The following is a 15,680-nucleotide window of genomic DNA, read 5'->3' on the forward strand; positions in this document are numbered from 1 at the left end:
GTATAGCACAGTTGGAATTTGTATAAATATATGAGATGAATACAGAGATATGAGACATAATATATTCATCCTTAGTGCCACACCTGATCACTCAAATCAGTCAGTGAATCATATAATGAATCAAGAGAGTTTAGAATTAGAAACATCATCTGTAAATATTTTCCCTGTAATGATCATCTTAAAAGCTGATCGAAACCAGCTGTAAAAGAAAGCATAAATAAATGGATTGAACATTGAGTTTGACCATCCAAGCCACTTAAATGACTGAAGTACATTAAGTGGTATTGTATAATTGCTCAAAGGATGAAAGCTGAGACAGAGACAGAAAGGCGTCCAACTCATGATAAAAGTCCCCATCACAATAGCCAGAGTTTTAGTCGCCTTTCTCTCCACTTTACTGACATTTGCATTAGATTTTGCCATGCTCTGGATGCTGCGTGCCTGTTTCTTTGCCACCATCAAAATCTTTAGGTAGATTGAAGACATTATGGTACCTGGGATGCCAAATGCAATAAAAACTGCCACAACTACTGTACTCTGTGTTTTCTGTTGAAATAAAACACATCTATCGTTTTTTTGTCCTTTGTCTGGGGTCTTTAATGTGTAAATAATTCCATTTAGAGTGCCAATAGTCCAGGACACCAGAATCATGATCCCAACAACACGGACATTTATTTTAATTCCGTAACTCAGAGGCTGACACACTGCGTAATATCTGTCAACAGAAATGAAGCACAAATTCCAAATGGAAGAATTGCACAGTAACACTTCTAAACTGCCTCGTACCTTACAAAGTAAATCTTCAACATACCAATATTTCACAAAGAGCACGATACTGAAAGGCACAACTAAAAGTCCAACTAGCAGGTCAGCCACAGCCAGAGAGAGCATCAGGAAGTTTGTAGGAGTGTGGAGCTGTTTGAAGTAAACAATAGAGATTATTACAAGTAGGTTTCCAAACAATATGAGAACTGACAAAGAGCCACCAAAAATACATAATAGATATGAAATAGTCACTGCAGTTATGTCAGGCACATTTGCTGATTGATTAGAAGGAAGCTGATGTTCAACAACATCAGAAGAATCCATTCTTAAGTGATCAGTAATACTTCAACACCATGCCTAACATTAAGACAAATCAAAGTCTGTATGTTTCACACCATGCACTTAATCAATGTTTGTGCATCTGTAGTGAAAGGTGACCCTAATCTCTCTGCTGGTGAGCAGGTCAGGATTAGAAATACTGTTCAAGCTTATTAGCATATTAAGTTCACGAAAGGTGTGTTTTAAGTATATCAATAAGCGTCACCACAACTCTACATGTGTGTCCAATCTACTTGTGAATGTACTTGAATTTGATGTCCACAATTAATTAAGGTTATTATATTTGAATTATATCAGTTCACATCTGATATATCAAATTAGCATACTTTGCTTAATATTTAAAGAAATGTTGCATATTTTCCACCACAAAGGAACTTTAATTTCCAGTTCTTGAACAGTGTTAGTGATAAAGAACACACCTTTTAAATGTCTGTTATTTCTTTTCAGGCCTCCACTAGTAAGCAGGTCAATGTGTCAGTAGTATTCCTTTTTTTTTTTCAATTCTTTCCTGAAATTCAAATTATATTTAATACTTTGTCCTTTTTGCTCATATCAGTCTCTCTCAGTCAATCCAAATCATAACAAAAGATTTAGTTTGATGACAGTGGGGAGCAGCATTGGATCATGAGTTTAGGCTTACTTCCGGATGAAGTGACTGATGCTTTTGATCATTTTTCCCAAAGTCGCTTTTGTCTCCAACTCAATCAAACCCTCTCTCCCTTCCTCCCTAACTACCTCTTCACCCCTTACTGTACCTCACTACAGCTGGTAAATCTTTCCTCCACTGAACAACCATCAACACCATGATCTGTTGCATGTGTCACAAACACAACATGTCCTGTATCTGTTTCAAAGAAAATGCACTTTTCTGTTCCCTGTTCCATCTTTTTCAACAGGGCACTTTTTAAACATCTAAAACTTCTGTGACCCAACTAACAATACGCCTTATTTATACTGTATTATTGCTACATGAAGGGACCATTTTCACTATCATTTCTTTTGAATACAATATTGTGGATACATGAACAAAGAAGGGGGACCAGAGGGTGTGTGCCAGTTATAGGGGCATCACACTACTCGGCCTCCTTAGGAAAGTATATTCTAAGGTGCTGGAAAGGAGGGTCTAGACGATAGTTGAAACTCAGCTTAAAAAGGAAAAATGTGGATTCCGTACTTGCCGTGGAACATCCATTGATCATTGATCATTGACCAGAACCTCCTCGAGGTCATCCATAAATCATTTTCCATGGTCTCATCAAACTCCTCCCACGTCTGAGTTTTTGTGTAAGCAACCGCCAAAGCTGCATTCAGCTTGGCCTGCCGGTACATACCAGCTGCCTCTGGAGTCCCACAGGCCAAAAAGCCCCGATAAGACTCCTTCTTCAGCTCGATGGTATCCCTTACCGTCTGAGTCCAACCATCAGGTTCAGGGTTTACCGCCAAGACAGGCACCAACCACCTAAAGGTCACAGCTCCGGTCAGCTGCCTCAACAATGGAGACACGAAACATGGCCCTCTCGGACTCAGTGTCTCCCGTCTCCCTCAGGACTTGGTAGAAGTTCTGACAGAGGTGGGAGTTGAAACTCTTTCTGACAGAGTTGAAACTCTGCCAGATGGTCCCAGCAGACCCTCACAATACGTTTAGGTCTGCCAGACCTGACTGGCATCCTCCCCTGCCACCAGAGCCAACTCACCACCAGGTGGTGATCAGTTGACAGCTCCGCCCCTCTCGTCACCTGATTGTCCAAGACATAGGGCCACAGGTCTGACGGCACTACTACGAAGTTGATCATTGACTCATGGCCAAGGGTATCCTGGTGCCTAGTGCACATGTGGACACCTTTATCCTTGAACATGGTGCTTGTTATGGAAACGAGTACAGAAGTCCAACAGGTGTTGAGCCCATGGGAAGGGAGACCCACGTTGCCTCTGTGGGCCGTGCCCGGCCAGGCCACATGGATGCAGACCCGAACACCAGGTGCTCGCCATTGTGCCCCTCCCCCAGGCCCAGCTCCAGAGTGGGGCCCCAGTAATTTCCAGTCATGTAAATTGGATAAATCTATGAAATAGTTTTATGCATGTTATTGACAGCATGTGTTAAATACAATGAGACAAATAAATCAAGTTCTGCAAAGTTTGCAGGCCATACCTTCTGTTTTTATTTACCCACATCATCAAAACGATATGGATATGTAAGTGACCATTTATTGAGACAAAAGTGAATTTAAGCCATCACATGTGTGGGCCTTTGATTTTCTTCTCATCAGTAGAATAAAGAAATAAAATCAAAATGTGAGCAATAGCTTCAATTAAATCATTATAATGATGCAAATATTTGCCAATTATCAAAGAGTAGGCATATGTTTAAGAGCAGAGTGAACTCTCAAATAAGTGAACTGTCCAAAAACACTCAAACTATGAGTCTGTTTAAATCCAGAATTACAGAGCCACTGCAATTTACTTAAAATATTTTAAATATCTTGTACATAATGTTGAATATGTTTTTCTTCTGCTCATTGATCATTTTAGTGAATACGAATAGTTGTTTGCAGGTTGCTTTGATAAGATAATAACACCAGCATGCCAGATAGGTTTGTTATGACTGAAGACTCATATGTCTGGCAATGCATAAAATAACAATCTGCATTTGAAACAGCTCATGAGGGCAAGCATGTGTGCTAAGGTACTTTGAGGGGATAATATCCTGTATATAACCTGCCAATGAAAGTCTTATTTTAAATGTTATCACCATAATATCATGATTATTTCCTGAAAACGTTATAACCTAAAACTAAACAAAAGTTCATGTATATATTCAGTAATTCTTATAAAAGCATTGCCTGTGTGTTACGATAAAAAACTTCAGAAGAACAAGTCATGGACAACTAATACTGATATATGAAAATTTAATATAGCTTAATTGTTACAATTGGACCTTCAAGGACATTGACAACTAATCACATTGACAGTTACAAAAAGAAGGACAATAACAGCAAACACATTAAAAGAGATAAATATTAGGTTTATAAAGGGACTGACCCATCACATAGTTAATGACAGAGACAACACCTCACATATTAGGCACTTGTCAAGAGGCTTTCTATACATTGTGTTGCAAAAACAGACAGTAACTACATAGTACAGATGGAATTTGTATAAATATATGAGATGAATACAGAGATATGAGACATAATATATTCATCCTTAGTGCCACACCTGATCACTAAAATCAGTCAGTAAATCATATAATGAATCAAGAGAGTTTAGAATTAGAAACATCATCTTTAAATATTTTCCCTGTAATGATCATCTTAAAAGCTGATCGAAACCAGCTGTAAAAGAAAGCATAAATAAATGGATTGAACATTGAGTTTGACCATCCAAGCCACTTAAATGACTGAAGTGCATGTAGTGGTATTGTATAATTGCTCAAAGGATGAAAGCTGAGACAGAGACAGTAAGGTATCCAACTCATGATAAAAGTCCCCATCACAATAGCGAGAGTTTTAGTCGCCTTTCTCTCCACTTTACTGACAGTTGCAGTAGATTTTGCCATGCTCTGGATGCTGCGTGCCTGTTTCTTTGCCACCATCAAAATTTTTAGGTAGATTGAAGACATTATGGTACCTGGGATGCCAAATGCAATAAAAACTGCCACAACTACTGTACTCTGTGTTTTCTGTTGAAATAAAACACATCTATTGTTTTTTTGTCCTTTGTTCGGGACCATTAATATGAAAATAATGTGAATTATGGCAATAGTCCAGGACACCAGAATCATGATCCCAACAACACGGACATTTATTTTAATTCTGTATCTCAGAGGCTGACACACTGCGTAATATCTGTCAACAGAAATGCAGCACAAGTTCCAAATGGAAGAATTGCACATTATCCCATCCAAACTTCCTCGTAGTTTACAGAGTACAGAATTAGAACGCCAATATGAGCTCCCAACAATTATGATGCTGAAAGGCAAAACTAAAAGTCCAACTAGCAGGTCAGCCACAGCCAGAGAGAGCATCAGGAAGTTTGTGGGAGTGTGGAGCTGTTTGAAGTAAGCAATAGAGATGATTACAAGTAGGTTTCCACACATTATGAGAACTGACAAAGAGCCACCAAAAATACAAAATAGATATGAAATAGTCACTGCAGTTATGTCAGACACATTTGCTGATGCATTAAGAAAAAGCTGATCTTCAACAACATCAGAAGAATCCATGCTTAAATAATCAGTAATACTTCAACAACATGCCTAAAATGAAAACAAATCAACATATAAGGAGTATAAAGTCTATATGTTTCACACCACACACTGAATCAATGTTTGTGCGTCTGTAGTGAAAGGTGACCCTAATCTCTCTGCTGGTGAGCAGGTCAGGATTAGAAATACTGTTCAAGCTCATTAGCATATTAAGTTCACGAAAGGTGTGTTTAAAGAATATCAATAAGCGTCACCACAACTCTACCTATGTGTCCAATCTACTTGTGAATGTACTTGTATGTGATGTCCAACAATGAATTAAGGTTATTATATTCAAACTTTGTCAGTACCACATCTGAAATTAGCCCCCAGGCCCGGCTCCAGAGTGGGGCCCCCGTGATTTCTAGTCATGTAAATTTGATAAATCTATGAAATAGTTTTATGCACGTTATTGACAGCATGTGTTAAATACAATGAGACCAATTAATCAATTTCAGCAAAGTTTGCAGGCCATACCTTCTGTTTTTATTTACCCACATCATCAAAATGATATGGATATGTAAGTGACCATTTATTGATACAAAAGTGAATTTTAGCCATCACATTTGTGGGCCTTTGATTTTCTCCTCATCAGTAGAATAAAGAAAGGAATCAAAATGTGAGAAATAGCTTCAATTAAATCATTATAACATGCAAGCATTTGCCAATTACCAAAGAAGTAGGCATATGTTTAAGAGCAGAGTGAACTCTCAAATAAGTGAACTGTCCAAAAACACTCAAAGGATGAGTCTGTTTGAATCCAGAATTACAGAGCCACTGCAATTTACTTAAAATATTTTAAATATCTTATACATAATGTTGAATATGCTTTTATTCTGCTCATTGATCATTTTAGTGAATACAAATAGTTGTTTACAGGTTGCTTTGATAAGATAATTACACCAGCATGACAGATAGGTTTGTTATGACTGAAGACTCATATGTCTGGCAATGCATAAAATAACAATCTGCATTTGAAACAGCTCATGAGGGCAAGCATGTGCGCTAAGGTACTTTGAGGGGATAATATCCTGTATATAACCTGCCAATGAAAGTTTTTTTTTAAATGTTAGCACCATAATATCATGATTATTTCTTGAATACGTTATAACCTAAAACTAAACAAAAGTTCATGTATATATTCAGTAATTCTTCTAAAAGCATTGCCTGTGTGTTACGATAAAAAAACTTCACAAGAACAGGTCATGGACGACTAATACTGATTCATGAAAATTTAATAAAGCTTACTTGTTTCTATTGGACCTTCAAGGTCATTGACAACTAATAACATTGACAGTGACAAAAAGAATGACAATAACAGCAAACACATTAAAAGAGAGAAATAGTAGGTTTACAAAGGGACTGACCCATAACATAGTTAATGACAGAGACAACACCTCACATATTAGGCACTTGTCAAGAGGCTTTATATACATTGTGTTGCAAAAACAGACAGTAACTACATAGTACAGATGGAATTTGTATCAACATATGAGATGAATACAGAGATATGAGACATAATATATTCATCCTTAGTGCCAGACCTGATCACTCAAATCAGTCAGTGAATCATATAATGAATCAAGTGAGTTTAGAATTAGAAACATCATCTGTAAATATTTTCCCTGTAATGATCATCTTAAAAGCTGATCGAAACCAGCTATAAAAGAAAGCATAAATAAATGGATTGAACATTGAGTTTGACCATCCAAGCCACTTAAATGTCTGCATTACATGAAGTGGTATTTTATAATTGCTCAAAGGATAAAAGCTGATACAGAGAAAGAAAGGCGTCCAACTCATGATAAAAGTCCCCATCACAATAGCCAGAGTTTTAGTCGCCTTTCTCTCCACTTTACTGACAGTTGCAGTAGATTTTGCCATACTCTGGATGCTGCGTGCCTGTTTTTGTGCCACCATGAAAATCGTTAGGTAAATTGAAGACATTATGATAGCTGGGAAGCCAAATGCAATAAAAACTGCCACAACTACTGTACTATCTGTTTTTGGTTGAAATAAAGCACACTTTGTGTTTTTTTGTCCTTTGTCCGGGACCATTAATATGAAAATAATGTGAAGAGTGGCAATAGTCCAGGACACCAGAATCATGATCCCAACAACACGGACATTTATTTTAATTCTGTATCTCAGAGGCTGACACACTGCGTAATATCTGTCAACAGAAATGCAGCACAAGTTCCAAATGGAAGAATTGCACAATATCCCATCCAAACTTCCTCGTACTTTACAGAGTACATAATGAAAACGCCAATATGAGCTCACCACAATTATGATGCTGAAAGGCACAACTAAAAGTCCAACTAGCAGGTCAGCCACAGCCAGAGAGAGCATCAGGAAGTTTGTAGGAGTGTGGAGCTGTTTGAAGTAAACAATGGAGATTATTACAAGTAGGTTTCCACACGTTATGAGAACTGACAAAGAGCCACCAAAAATACATAAAAGATATGAAATAGTCACTGCAGTTATGTCAGGCACATTTGCTGATGCATTCAAAAAAAGCTGATCTTCAACAACATCAGAAGAATCCATGCTTAAATAATCAGTAATACTTAAACAACCTGCCTAAAATGAAAACAAATCAACATATAAGTAGTAATAAGTCTATATGTTTCACACCACGCACTGAATCAATGTTTGTGCATCTGTAGTGAAAGGTGACCCTAATCTCTCTGCTGGTGAGCAGGTCAGGATTAGAAATACTTTTGAAGCTCATTAGCATATTAAGTTCACGAAAGGTGTGTTTAAAGTATATCATTAAGCGTCACCACAACTCTACCTATGTGTCGAATCTACTTGTGAATGTACTTGTATGTGATGTCCACAATGAATTAAGGTTATTATATTCAAACTTTGTCAGTTCACATCTGAAATTAGCCCCCAGGCCCGGCTCCAGAGGGGGGCCCCCGTGATTTCTAGTCATGTAAATTTGATAAATCTATGAAATAGTTTTATGCATGTTATTGACAGCATATGTTAAATACAATGAGACAAATAAATCAATTTCTGCAAAGTTTGCAGGCCATATCTTCTGGTTTTATTTACCCACATCATCAAAACGATATGGACATTTAAATTACCATTTAATGAGACGAAAGTGAATTTACATGTGTGGGCTTTTGCTTTTCTTCTCAGCAGTAAAATAAAGAAAGAAATCAAAATGTTACCAATTGCTTCAATTAGATCATTATAATAATGCAAACATTTAGCGGTATAAAAAAAAAAACAATTATTGGTCAATCATCAAAAAAGAAGGCATATGTTTAAGAGCAACTTTAACTCTCCCATCAGTGAATTGTCCAAAAACACTCAAGGGATGAGTCTGTTTTAATCCAGAATTACCAAAGCACTGCAATTTACTTTATCAAAATATTTTGATGAAGTAAATTGAACAAATAATTGTTCACAGGTTACTTTGATAATAACACCAGCATGCCAGATAGGTTTGTTATGACTGAAGACTTGTATGTCTGGCAATGCATAAAATAACAATCTGCATTGTTATAATAACAAAACTGCTCATGGTGGGCAAGCATGTGCGCTAAGGTACTTTGAGGGGAAGATGTCCTGTATATAACCTGCCAATGAAAGTCTTACTCAACATTTTATCACCACAATATCATGATTATTTCTTGAATATGTCATAACCTAAAACTAAACAAGAGTTCATGTATATATTTATTAATTCTTCTAAAAGCATTGCCTGTGTGTTATGATAAAAACTTCACAAGAACAGGTCATGGACAACTGATAACATTGACAGTGACAAAAAGAATGACAATAACAGCAAAAAACATTAAAAGAGATAAATATTGGGTTTATAAGGGACCGACCCATCACATAGTTAATGACAGAAACAACACCTCACATATTAGGAACTGGTCAAGAGGCTTTCTTTACATTGTGTTCCAAAAACAGACAGTTACTTTATAGCACAGATGGAATTTGTATAAATATATGAGATGAATACAGAGATATGAGACATAATATATTCATCCTTAGTGCCAGACCTGATCACTCAAATCAGTCAGTGAATCATGAAATGAATCAAGAGAGTTTAGAATTAGAAATATCATCTGTAAATATTTTCCCTGTAATGATCATCTTAAAAGCTGATCGAAACCAGCTGTAAAAGAAAGCATAAATAAACGGATTTAACATTGAGTTTGACCATCCAAGCCACTTAAATGACTGAAGTACATGTAGTGGTATTGTATAATTGCTCAAAGGATGAAAGCTGATGGACAGAAGGTAAGGAGTCCAACTCATGAAAAAAATCCCCACCACAATAGCCAGAGTTTTAGTCGCCTTTCTCTCCACTTTACTGACAGCTGCAGTAGATTTTGCCATGCTCTGGATGCTGCGTGCCTGTTTCTGTGCCACCATCAAAATCTTTAGGTAGATTGAAGACATTATGGTACCTGGGATGCCAAATGCAATAAAACCTGCCACAACTACTGTACTCTGTGTTTTTGGTTGAAATAAAACACATCTGTTGTTTTTTTGTCCTTTGTCTGGGGCCTTTAATGTGAAAATAATTCCATTTAGAGTGGCAATAGTCCAGGACACCAGAATCATGATCCCAACAACACGGACATTTATTTTAATTCTGTATCTCAGAGGCTGACACACTGCATAATATCTGTCAACAGAAATGAAGCACAAGTTCCAAATGGAAGAATTGCACAGTAACACATCTAAACTGCCTCGTACCTTACAAAGTAAATCTTCAAGATGCCAATATGAGTTTACAAAGAGCACGATACTGAAAGGCAAAACCAAAAGTCCAACTAGCAGGTCAGCCACAGCCAGAGAGAGCATCAGGAAGTTTGTTGGAGTGTGGAGCTGTTTGAAGTAAACAATAGAGATTATTACAAGTAGGTTTCCAAACAATATGAGAACTGACAAAGAGCCACCAAAAATACATAATAGATATGAAATAGTCACTGCAGTTATGTCAGGCACATTTGCTGATTCATTAAATAGAAGCTGATCTTCAACAACATCAGAAGAATCCATGCTTAAATGATCAGTAATACTTCAACACCATGCCTAACATAACATTAAGACAAATCAAGGTATAAGTAGTATAAAGTCTGTAAGTTTCACATCATGCACTTAATCCAGGTTTGTGCATTTGTAGTGAAAAATGACCCTAATCTCTCTGCTGGTGAGCAGGTCAGGATTAGAAATACTTTTCAAGCTCATTAGCATATTCAGCTCACGAAAGGTGTGTTTAAAGTATATCAATAAGCGTCATCACAACTCTACCTATGTGTCCAATCTACTTGTGAATGTACTTGTATTTGATGTCCACAATGAATTAAGGTTATTATATTTAAAAGTTGTCAGTTCACATCTGAAATTAGCATAATTCTCTTAATTTTTGAAGAAATGTTACATATTTTCCTCCACAAATTAACTTTAATTTCCTGTTCTTGATCAGTATTAGTGATGAAGAACACAATTTTTAAATTTCTGCTATTTATTTTCAGGCCTCCACTTATAAGCAGGTCAATCAGTCGTATTACTTTTTAATTTTTTTTTATTATTTCCTTAAGTTCAAATTATATTGCATAGTTTGTCATTTTTGCTCCGATGAGTATCTCTCTGTCAATCAAAAATATTACAAAATACATAGTTTGATGACAATTGGGAGCAGCGTAGATCATGATCTTAGGCTTACTTCCTGATGAAGTGACTGATGCTTTTGATCATTTTTCCCAAAGTCGCTTTCGTCTCCAAATCAACCAAACCTTCTCTCCCTTCCTCCCTGACGACCTCTTCACCCGTTACTGTAGACACCTCACTACAGCTGGTGAATCTTTCCTCCACTGAACAGCCATCAAAGCCATGATCTGTTGCATGTGTCACAAACACAACATGTCCTGTATCTGTTTCAAAGTAAAAGCACTTTTCTGTTTCCTGTTTCCATTCATCTTTTTCAACAGGGCACTTTTTAAACATCTAAAACTTCTGTGACCCAACTAACAATACGCCTTATCTATACTGTAATATTGCTACCTAAAGGGACCATTTTCACTATCATTCCTTCTTGAATAAAATATTGTGGATACATGAACAAAGAAGGGGGACCAGAGGGTCTGTGCCAATTACAGGGGCATCACACTACTAGGCCTCCTTAGGAAAGTATATTCTAAGGTGCTGGAAAGGAGGGTCTGGCTGATTGTTGAAACTCAGCTTAAAAAGGAAAAATGTGGATTCCGTTCTTGCCGTGGAACATTCATTGATCATTGATCAATGACCAGAACCTTCTCGATGCCATCCGGAAATCATTTTCCATGGTCTCACCAAACTCCTCCCATGTCCAAGTTTTTGGCTAAGCGACTGCCGAAGATGCATTCCACTTGGCCTGCCATTACCGATCAGCTGCCTCTGGAGTCCCACAGGCCAAAAAGCCCCGATAGGACTCCTTCTTCAGCTTGATGGTATCCCTTACCATCTGAGTCTAACCATCAGGTTCAGGGTTTACCACCACGACAGGCACCAACCACCTTAAGGTCACAGCTCCAGTCAGCTGCTTCAACAATGGAGGCACGAAACATGGCCCACTCGGTCTCAACGTCTCCCATCTCCCTCGGGAGGTGTTTTTAAGTTCTGACAGAGGTGGGAGTTGAAACTCTTTCTGACAGGTGACTCTGCCAGACGTTCCCAGCAGACCCTCACAATACGTTTAGGTCTGCCAGTCCTGACTGGCATCCTCCCCTGCCACCAGAGCCAACTCACCACCAGGTGGTGATCAGTTGACAGCTCCGCCCCTCTCGTCACCTGATTGTCCAAGACATAGAGCCACAGGTCTGACGACACTACTACGAAGTTGATCATTGACTCATGGCCAAGGGTATCCTGGTGCCTAGTGCACATGTGGACACCTTTATGCTTGAACATGGTGTTTGTTATGGAAACTCTGTGATGAGCACAGAAGTCCAACAACAAAGCAGCACTCGGGCTTAGATTGGGGTGGCCTTCCTCCCACACTGCACCTGACCTCCAGGGCCCTTCCCACAGGTGGTGAGCACATGGGAAGGGAGACCCACGTTGCCTCTCTGGGCTGTGCCCGGCCAAGCCACATGGATGCAGACCTGAACACCAGGTGCTCGTCATCGTGCCCCTCCCCATGCATGGCTCCAGAGGGGGGCCCCCATGATTTCCACTCATATAAATTTGATAAATCTATCAAATAGTTTTATGCATGTTATTGACAGCATGTGTTAAATACAATGAGACAAATAAATCAATTTCTGCAAAGTTTGCAGGCCATATCTTCTGGTTTTATTGACCCACATCATCAAAACGATATGGACATTTAAATTACCATTTAATGAGACGAAAGTGAATTTAAGCCATCACATGTGTAGGCTTTTGCTTTTCCTCTCATCAGTAGAGTAAAGAAAGAAATCAAAATGTGAGCAATTGCTTCAATTAAATCATTATAATAATGCAAACATTTAGCAGTATAAAAAAAACAATTATGTGCCAATTATCAAAGAAGAACGCATATGTTTAAGAGCAGTGCTTGTCATCAAACCATTATCAGTTAACAGTCATTTCTTCAACGTGAACTCTCAAATAAGTTAATTGTCCAAAAACACTCAAACGATTAATCTGTTTGAAACCAGAAATACTGAACCACTGCAATTTACTTTATCTAAATATTTTAAATATCTTGAACATAATGTTGAATGTGTTTTTTTTTTTTTTCAGCTCATTGATCATTTTAGTGAATACAAATTGTTGTTCACAGATTACTTTGATAAGATAATAACACCAGCATGCCAGATAGGTTTTTTATGACTGAAGACTCGTATGTCTGGCAATGTATAAAATAACAATCTGCATTATTATAATAACAAAACTGCTCATGGAGGGCAAGCATGTGCACTAAGGTACTTTGAGGGGATAATATCCATAACCTGCCAATGAAACTCTTACTCAACATTTCTTCACCATAATATCATGATTATTTCTTAAATATGTTAGAAACCTAAAACTAAACAAGAGTTCATGTATATATTGAGTAATTATTCTAAAAGCATTGCCTGTGTGTTAAGATAAAAACTTCACAAGAACAGGTCATCGACAACTAATACTGATTCATGAAAATTTTAATATAGCTTGCGTGTTACTACTGGACCTTCAAGGTCATGGACAACTAATAACATTGACAGTGACAAAAAGAATGACGATAAAAGCAAACACATTAAAGAAATTTATAAAGGGACTGACCCATCACATAGTTAATGACAGAGACAACACCTAACATATTAGGCACTTGTCAAGAGGCTTTCATTGGGTTGCAAAAACAGACAGTTACTGCATAGCACAGTTGGAATTTGAATAAATATATGAGATGAATACAGAGATATGAGACATAATATATTCATCCTTAGTGCCAGACCTGATCACTCAAATCAGTCAGTGAATCATATAATGAATCAAGAGAGTTTAGAATTAGAAAAATCATCTGTAAATATTTTCCCTGTAATGATCATCTTAAAAGCTGATCGAAACCAGCTGTAAAAGAAAGCATAAACAAACGGATTTAACATTGAATTTGACCATCCAAGCCACTTAAATGACTGAAGTACATGAAGTGGTATTGTATAATTGCTGAAAGGATGAAAGCTGATGGACAGAAGGTAAGGCATCCAACTCATGAAAAAAATTCCCACCACAATAGCCAGAGTTTTAGTCGCCTTTCTCTCCACTTTACTGACAGTTGCAGTAGATTTTGCCATGCTCTGGATGCTGTGTGCTTGTTTCTTTGCCACCATGAAAATCTTCAGGTAGATTGAAGACATTATGATAGCTGGTATGCCAAATGCAATAAAACCTGCCACAACTACTGTACTCTGTGTTTTCGGTTGAAATAAAACACATCTATTGTTTTTTTGGCCTTTGTCTGGGGTCTTTAACGTGTAAATAATTCCATTTAGAGTGGCAATAGTCCAGGACACCAGAATCATGATCCCAACAACACGGACATTTATTCTAATTCTGTATCTCAGAGGCTGACACACTGCGTAATATCTGTCAACAGAAATGCAGCACAAGTTCCAAATGGAAGAATTGCACAGTAACACATCTAAACTACCTCGTACCTTACAAAGTAAATCTTCAAGATGCCAAAATTTCACAAAGAGCACGATACTGAAAGGCAAAACCAAAAGTCCAACGAGCAGGTCAGCCACAGCCAGAGAGAGCATCAGGAAGTTTGTAGGAGTGTGGAGCTGTTTGAAGTAAACAATGGAGATTATAACAAGAAGGTTTCCAAACAATATGAGAACTGACAAAGAGCCACCAAAAATACATAATAGATATGAAATAGTCACTGCAGTTATGTCAGGCACATTTGCTGATTCATTAAAAAGAAGCTGATCTTCAACAACATCAGAAGAATCCATGCTTAAATTATCAGTAATACTTAAACAACATGCCTAACATTAAGACCAATCAGCATATAAGTAGTATAAAGTCTGTTTGTTTCACACCACACACTGAATCACTGTTTGTGCATCTGTAGTCAAAGGTGACCCTAATCTCTCTGCTGGTGAGCAGGTCAGGATTAGAAATACTGTTCAAGCTCATTAGCATATTCAGTACGAAAGGTGTGTTTAAAGCATATCAATAAGCGTCACCACAACTCGACCTATGTGTCCAATTTACTTGTGAATGTACTTGTATGTGATGTCCACATTGAATTAAGGTTATTATATTTCAATTGTGTCACACGGTTGGTGTAGTGATAAGCACTCTTGCCTTTGCTGCAAGAAGACCCAGGTTCCAGTTTCCTCACACAGTCAAAAAACATGCAATATGGAGATTAGGTAAATTAGTCACTCTAAATTGACCATAGGTGTGAATGTGAGAGTGAATCATTGTTTGTCTCTATTTGTGGCCCTGCGATGGACTGGCAAACTATCCAGGGTGTACCCCGCATATGTCAGCTGAGATTGGCATAACAGCCCTGCGACCCTCCAGTGCAGGATAAAGCAGTACATAATGTATGGATATCAAAATTATGTCAGTTCACATCTGAAATTGGCATGATTTTCTTAATTTTTAAAGACATTTTTACATACTTTCCAACACAAAATTAACTTTAATTTCCTGTCCTTGAACAGCATTAGTGATGAAGGTTTAATAAAAACACAGTTTTTAAAATTCTATTTCTGCTAAATTGTTTTCCATGGTCTCACCAAACAACTCCCATGTCCGAGTTATTGCGTAAGCGACCGCCAAAGCTGCATTCCACTTGGCCTGCCGGTACCGATCCGCTGCCTCTGGAGTCGCA

The 15,680-nt window shown here is 37.7% G+C and overlaps 5 protein-coding genes across 5 annotated transcripts; all 5 read right to left on the minus strand.

The window, feature by feature from the left end:
• Positions 1-120: 120 nt before the first annotated feature.
• LOC131444003 (trace amine-associated receptor 4-like) lies at positions 121-3,148 on the minus strand. The gene is made up of 5 exons (XM_058614116.1): positions 3,027-3,148; positions 2,799-2,925; positions 2,597-2,710; positions 2,283-2,511; positions 121-971 (listed from the first exon to the last, which is right to left on the minus strand). The coding sequence occupies exons 1-5, from the start codon at positions 3,146-3,148 to the stop codon at positions 121-123; spliced, it is 1,443 nt and encodes a 480-aa protein (XP_058470099.1).
• A 1,209-nt stretch (positions 3,149-4,357) lies between these two features.
• Positions 4,358-5,326, minus strand: LOC131444004 (trace amine-associated receptor 4-like). The gene has a single exon (XM_058614117.1). The coding sequence runs from the start codon at positions 5,324-5,326 to the stop codon at positions 4,358-4,360; it is 969 nt and encodes a 322-aa protein (XP_058470100.1).
• A 1,602-nt stretch (positions 5,327-6,928) lies between these two features.
• LOC131444005 (trace amine-associated receptor 4-like) lies at positions 6,929-7,897 on the minus strand. The gene has a single exon (XM_058614118.1). The coding sequence runs from the start codon at positions 7,895-7,897 to the stop codon at positions 6,929-6,931; it is 969 nt and encodes a 322-aa protein (XP_058470101.1).
• Positions 7,898-9,412: 1,515 nt separating this feature from the next.
• Positions 9,413-10,384, minus strand: LOC131444006 (trace amine-associated receptor 4-like). The gene has a single exon (XM_058614119.1). It carries the CDS (start codon positions 10,382-10,384, stop codon positions 9,413-9,415), a length of 972 nt encoding a protein of 323 aa, XP_058470102.1.
• A 3,437-nt stretch (positions 10,385-13,821) lies between these two features.
• LOC131444007 (trace amine-associated receptor 4-like) lies at positions 13,822-14,790 on the minus strand. Its single transcript, XM_058614120.1, has one exon. The coding sequence runs from the start codon at positions 14,788-14,790 to the stop codon at positions 13,822-13,824; it is 969 nt and encodes a 322-aa protein (XP_058470103.1).
• Between the last annotated feature and the right edge of the window lie 890 nt (positions 14,791-15,680).

Source organism: Solea solea, chromosome 17, assembly GCF_958295425.1.
Source record: "Solea solea chromosome 17, fSolSol10.1, whole genome shotgun sequence".
NCBI lineage: Eukaryota > Metazoa > Chordata > Actinopteri > Pleuronectiformes > Soleidae > Solea > Solea solea.